Below are 6,224 nucleotides of genomic sequence, written 5' to 3'. Positions count from 1 at the left end.
CCCCGCCCCCTCCCACAGGCTTCCCCACCACCCGCAAGGTCGCCCCGGCCTCGCCCGGCTGGCTCGCTGCAAGCACAAAGACCGTGGCTGTGCCCGAGTTCCCGGCCCTCAAGTCTGCGGGTGAGTCTACGGGCGAGTCCGCCTCCAGCTCGTCGAGCAAGTCCAAGTCGCGCCGGCGGAAGCGGCGCAAGGGCGAGGAGCTGTCGATGACCGAGCAGGGCCGCAAGATGGGTGACCCGTACGAGGCACTTGGCCTGCCGCAGCGGTTCGAGGCGACGCAGGAGGAGATCGAGGAGGCCTACCGCTACCAGGTCGTCGTCACCCACCCGGACAAGAACGGCGGGCTCGGCGACGCCCCGTTTGTGGCCGTCCAGGAGGCGTACGACGTGCTCATCAACGTCGACACCCGGCGCCAGTTCGAGTCGCAGTACGATGTCAACGAGACAATGCCCAAGCCCGAGACCATCAATAAGGACAACTTCTTTGACGTCCTCGAGCCCATCATTGCCGACACCGCCCGCTTCTCCATGAACCTCCCGGTCCCGCTCCTCGGCGACATGGATACGCCATACGACGACGTCGATGCCTTCTACGAGTTCTGGACCAAGTTTGACTCGTGGCGCGACTTCCGGTACTACGCCAAGTACACCATCGCCGAGATCAGCAACGCCGAGGACCGTGAGGAGCGCCGCTGGATGGAGCAGCAGAACAAGGCCGAGGCCAAGAAGCTCAAGAAGCGCGACAACCAGCGCATCTACGATCTGGTCCAGCTCGCCAAGGCCAAGGACCCGCGCATCGCACGCCGCCGCGCCGAGCGCAAGGCCGCCAAGGAGGCCGAGCGCCAGGCCAAGCTCGACGCCAAGGCCGCCAAGAAGGCCGCCGCAGAGGCCAAGAAGGCCGCCGCAGAGGCCGAGGCCCGCGCCGAAGAGGAGGCCAAAAAGGCCGAGGCCAACAAGGCCAAGGCCGGCAAGGCCGCCGCCAAGAAGCGCAAGAAGATCGCCCGCCGCAACATGCGCAAGCTCCCAGAGTCCTTCCCGCTCTCGACGCTCTCACCATCGAGCGCCTCTGCTCCTCGGCCGAGCCCGAGGTCCTTGAAAACGTCGTCGATGCCGTCAACGCCGCCGCTGACCACGACGCCCGCGCCGCCATCCTCGCAGACGCCGCCGCCGCTCTCTAACTCTCCTGCCTAAATACTTTACTCAATCGTCAGACTCGCCGCGCGCAACGCCAACAAGGATAACCGCCGTCGACGTCACCCCGAGCACAACGCCCGCCACAACAAGCACCACCGCCGCCCACCGCTTCCACCGCGGTGACTCGCGCTGGAGCTCCACGCAGCGGTAGAAGAGGAGGCCCGGCAGGATGTACGATGTAAACATCGACGCCGTCGATCCGACAAGACCAAAAACAACCGTCACGTTGGGAACTGCCAGCGCAAGCGAGACTGCCGCCACCCAGATCCCCACCGTCACGCCAACAAGGCGGGCCGTCGTCATCTCGCGCGCCGCCTTGGGAAAGAGCATGCGGTCAACTGAGAGCCGGACAGGGTACCCGGCCAGTGGGTACGTGAGAACCATCGTGAGGCAGAAGAGGGCGCGCAGGATGTTGAACAGCACCGAGTCGTCCGGATACCCGACCAAGAGATTGCCGCGCGTCTGCGAGAGAAACACCACGTAGCCCGCAATGCCAGCAGTGAGATACAGCGTGCCGCACGTGAGCGTCGACGCGTGGATCGCGTGCGAGAACCGCTTGAGCGTCGGCATCTCCTTGAGAACAGGAAACAAATTGGTGTGGCACGCAAACGCAAACGTGATGAGCGGCACTCCCTTGAACAGGTCCGACGAGAGCCGGAACCACGCAATGTCCTCGTGCCGTCCGCTGATGTGCGAGTTGGAGCTCTTCGTCGCAGAGTCGACAAGGACCACCACTACAAATGTGATCACCATCGCGAGCGAGAGCAGCGATGCGTACCGCAGCGAGTTGATCCGCCGCAGCAGTGCAAGCGGCAGCATTGCCCCGGTCGCAAGAATAAGCGTCAGCACCTCGCGCGAGGTCATGATCGAATCATCCGGAAAGACAAGCTTGGCCAGTGGCACAATCATGTCGCCTAGAATGATCACGTACGCCGTCACAGCCCCAAAGTTGATTCCAATCGTGCAAATCTCCACAAGCTTGGACCCCTTAGCTCCACCGAGGAACATTACCCCAGCGTCCTCGTACGTCAGCCGGTTCTGCGGCATCGTCTTGGCCACAGACGTCAGCAGATTGAGCGAAAAGTCGGCCATGAGCCCCATGGCCACCACCAGCGCCACCCCAGGCACAAGCCCACAGTACGAGAGCACAATCGGCAGCGCAAGAATCCCGGCCCCAATCGTCGAGTTGGCCAGGTTCGCTGCCGCAGAAAGCTTCGTCCCGCGCCGCACCGCGTCTGGCCCGTCCAGCACCTCCACGTCGTACTCGCCGCCCACAACCGCTCCACCGCCGCCGCCGCCGCCACCCTCCACCAACGCCACCCTCACACCACCACCATCGCCCCCGTCGCGCCCTCCCGTCCCTTCTTCGCCCAGCAAGTCCAGATTCATTCCTCCTCTGCGACAACTGCCTCCCGCTCTTCCAACTCTACGTCACATGCCTGTCGCACAAGCACACATGCGGCTTTTGGTTTGGTGCCTCCTCCTCCCACTGCTGCCGTCATCTCCATTTTACGAGCTCGACCCGGCTCCGTTGCTGCCGCCGGGCACTGCCGAGCCCATGGCGGTCTGAATGACCGACGCGATGCGCTTCATCCACGACGCGTTCTCCTGGACCCGCGATCCACGCCGAGAGCGCTTGCGGTCCGACTCGAGATGCTGCTCGGCGAGACTCTCAAACTGCGCCTTGACCGCCGGCCACTTGGCCACCACATCGTTAAAGGTGTCGCGGGTGAGGACCTGCACTTGGACATCGTTGTACGCCCGGATCGACGCCGTCCGCTGCGTGTGCATGAAGAGCGCGATCTCACCAAAGAACGTGCCCTCGTTGATCTGGATCGTGTCGCCGTTGGGGAGCTCCACAAGGACAATGCCCTTGGTGAGAAAGTACATCGAGTGCCCGTCGTCGCCCTCGCGCATGATGTACTGCCCCGGCCGGAACGACTGCGGCGTCATCCGCTCCAGCATCTCAGTCATGAAGCTCGCGTCGAGGTCACCGAGCCCGGCTCCGTCGCCGTCGTCCGACGTGTGGATAAAGTGCGGGACCTTGGTCCCCTCGGCTCCGCCAGTCATCTCCTGGACCTGGAACGTCTTGTCGGCGACCGCCCAGACCTCAACAACCAGCTCCTCCTCCTGCAAGTACTTGACAAGATCGGCCGTCACGTTGGTCGTCACCAGGTGCTTGTGGTTGAGCTCGTGGTTGACAATGCAGTCCACAGACGGCGGCGTGTACACAAGCTCCGTATCGAAAAACTTGAACTTGCAGTACACCCCGTTCTCGTACTGGAGCGGGACGCCCACAACAGACGCAATCGAGACCAGAAAGTCGACCCGCGACCCCGCCGCAAGCCAGTTCTCGTCGTCGAGATCCTCATACTCGATGATTTCGCCCGTCACCGACGCCACGTAGATCGAGATGATCAGTCCGCCCTGGTACCCGCCGGTCGCGTCCCAGATCGGCGTGTGGAGGTTCGGCCCCACCGGAATGCCCTCCGAGAGCGCAAGCAGAAGCACGTGTGCGAGCCCGATGAGCTCGTCTCCGGGCGGTCCTCGAACGGGTCGTACCCGTCAACAAGCTGCACTTCGCCACTCGCGTTGTACCCCTCGTACACCTCCTTCATCGAGAGCAGCTCGTCCTCGAACCGATCCGTCGACCAGAACGACTCGCGCTCTGGCTCGTCGAGGTGGACCACTTTGATCTTGATCTCCGTCTTGGCGTTGTGGTAACCCTTCGACATGTCGCACGCAAACACAGGCTCGAACCGCCGCGGCTTGTTCATCGACTTGCACACCGCATTCGCCTCCATGATAAACGGCAGCATGTCCGTGAGGACAAGCTCGAGCTCGCCGCGCCGCTTCGCCTGCGCGTCCGTCTCACCGGCCACCTTCTGGATCTTGGTCAGCGGATTGTGCGACGCTAGCTCCTGCACCGCGTAGTGCAGGTCGTAGTGGACCGATCTCACCTCGCTCCCGCCGGCCATCTGCCGCTCAACCTCAACCGGGTCCACAAACCGGAAAAGTGGTTGTTGCCAATCACAATGCGGTCGCCCTCGTGGAGCACCGCCGCAGACTCGAGCTTGTTGCCGTCGAGAAAGAGGACTGCGTTCGAGTGCGGCTCGAGCGTGCACTGCCCCTCGGCGTTGCTGATCGTGCAGTGCAGGTTCTGCACCAGCACGCCCCCGAGCACCACGTCGGCCTCCTGCGCCTTGCCAAACACCGTCCGCTCCGCCTCGAGCCCGTACAGTAGCGACGGATTGTGCAGGTTGATTAGGTGCGGCTGCGATGTGTCAACATCGAGGTCAATGCCGTGCAGCGCCTTGAGCGCCTGTGCCATCTCCTCCGCCGTCTGGTGCGACCGCGCATTCTGCGCCGCCGCTCGCTCTTCCTCGGACATCCCCATCTCCGAAAATACTCCTTCTGCCGCGAGAGCTGCTCGCGTAGCGCCTCTAGCTCAGCCGCCATCTCTTCCTGCTTCTTGAGCTCGTCCTCCGACAGCAGCGCCCCGCTGTGCCGTTGGCCGCCGCCAGCATGGCCTTCAACCGCGTCACCTCGTCCTTCAGCTCGCGGATGACCTTCTCGTTCGGCGACTCGTTGATCACCGCCACGTTCTGGATCTTCGATGCCCGATTCGCGTACCGCAGCGTCGAGAGCGTCTCCTTAAAGTTGTCTGCCGCCGGCGAAATCGCCGCAACCATGATCGTCTTGGCGTTGCCACCCAGGCTCTCCTGCAGAATCCGAGTCAGCTTCGAGTCACGGTACGGGACCAGCCGCTTCTTGGCCTTCTTCTTACCCGACGCCGACGCCACGCAGTTGTCTGCCAGCGCCTCGATCACGTTGCCCAGCGCCGTCAGCGACTGGTTGATCGCCGAGCCCTCCTTGAGCCGCTGGCCCTCGGCCCCAGTCTTGCCCTGCCGCTCAGAGCCGGCGAGATCAATGAGGTTGATCTTACTCGTCATGTCCGACGCCGTCATCGACTCCTTGTTGATTCGCGTCTGCGTGAGCAGGACAGTGAGCACAGAGTGCGACCGTGACGACACCGCGTTCATGTTCGTCTGCGCCACCGTTCGCATGGTGTTGCCCAGCTCCATCAGCTGCTCTACGTCCTCATAACACGCCACACGCTCCTTCTTGAGGCCTTCGACATAGATCCCGAGCTTGGGGCTCTCGCGCACCTTGAGGCTACCGGCCGTCGGCGTCGCCGAAAACAGGTCGCGCACCTTTTCCATGTAAATCTCCAGGAACGAGACCTCGACTCGGAACGAGAGGTCTGGATCGTCATTGGCGTCAATCCGCTGGAACATCTCCGCCAGCCCGCGCGGAATAATGCCCGGCTGGCCCGGCGCGCCAGTCATCGAGTACGACTTGCCGGCCCCGGTCTGCCCGTACGCAAAGATCGAGCAGTTGTACCCCTTCCACGCGTTCTCCAGGTACGAGATGCCCAGGTCGCGAAAGACCATCTCCTGCGAGGCAAAGTGCTCCGACCCCGGCTGGAACGAGTCATAACAGTAGTTGAACGAGAACTGCCGCTCCTTGCCCGACTCTGGGTCCGTCACCGTGCACATCTGGCCGACCATCTCCACGCACTTGGCCGTCTTGAGCTTCTTCTCACGCTCGTTGAACGGCCGCATCCGCACCGCAATCTGTCCTCCCCCATTCACCACAACCTCCATGTCATAAGTTCTCCGCCCCCCCCCCCCGCCCTCCCCTCACCCAAGCCCCGCACCAACTCGGCCCACCACCGACACCACCGCCACACACACCGCACACGCCGCATACCTGCACCGAGCTCGTGTCCGCCATACTCTACCCTCGTCTACAGCACAAGCACAGTCACAAGAGGCAATCGAGGTCGAGACAGATGTGCCGTGTGAGATAAGCCGTCGACACCACCACCACCACCTCGGCCGTCGGTGTGTGTCAGGCGGCTGTCGCTCGCCTTCCGCTCCGCTGCCGGCCAAAAACCAAACCCGCCACCGGCCGTTCGACCAACCGCCCGCCGCCCGCCGCCCGCCCGCCCGCCCGCCCAACTTTTGG

At 63.3% G+C, this 6,224-nt stretch overlaps 3 protein-coding genes across 3 annotated transcripts in view; 1 reads left to right on the top strand and 2 right to left on the bottom strand.

The window, feature by feature from the left end:
* The window catches only part of AMSG_11853 (uncharacterized protein), a gene marked incomplete at both ends in the record, with an annotated part of 13,999 nt that extends 12,809 nt beyond the window's left edge, over positions 1-1,190 (top strand). The window contains one exon of the mRNA XM_013902778.1: positions 39-1,190. Coding sequence (XP_013758232.1) covers positions 39-1,190 — 1,152 coding nt within the window. The remainder of the gene's footprint in view (positions 1-38) is intronic.
* Positions 1,179-4,584, bottom strand: AMSG_11852 (uncharacterized protein; the record flags this gene model as incomplete). Its single annotated transcript, XM_013902777.1, has 4 exons — positions 1,179-2,514; positions 2,716-3,739; positions 3,781-4,148; positions 4,184-4,584. 4 exons carry the CDS (start codon positions 4,582-4,584, stop codon positions 1,200-1,202), a joined length of 3,108 nt encoding a protein of 1,035 aa, XP_013758231.1. The 3' UTR covers positions 1,179-1,199.
* A 52-nt stretch (positions 4,585-4,636) lies between these two features.
* AMSG_11851 (uncharacterized protein) lies at positions 4,637-5,990 on the bottom strand (the record flags this gene model as incomplete). The annotated part of the gene is made up of 2 exons (XM_013902776.1): positions 4,637-5,830; positions 5,967-5,990. 2 exons carry the CDS (start codon positions 5,988-5,990, stop codon positions 4,637-4,639), a joined length of 1,218 nt encoding a protein of 405 aa, XP_013758230.1.
* Between the last annotated feature and the right edge of the window lie 234 nt (positions 5,991-6,224).

Source organism: Thecamonas trahens, assembly GCF_000142905.1.
Source record: "Thecamonas trahens ATCC 50062 unplaced genomic scaffold supercont1.21, whole genome shotgun sequence".
Lineage (NCBI taxonomy): Eukaryota > Apusomonadida > Apusomonadidae > Thecamonas > Thecamonas trahens.
The sequence above is the reverse complement of the archived record's forward strand: the minus strand, read 5'-3'. Positions and strand labels throughout refer to the sequence as shown.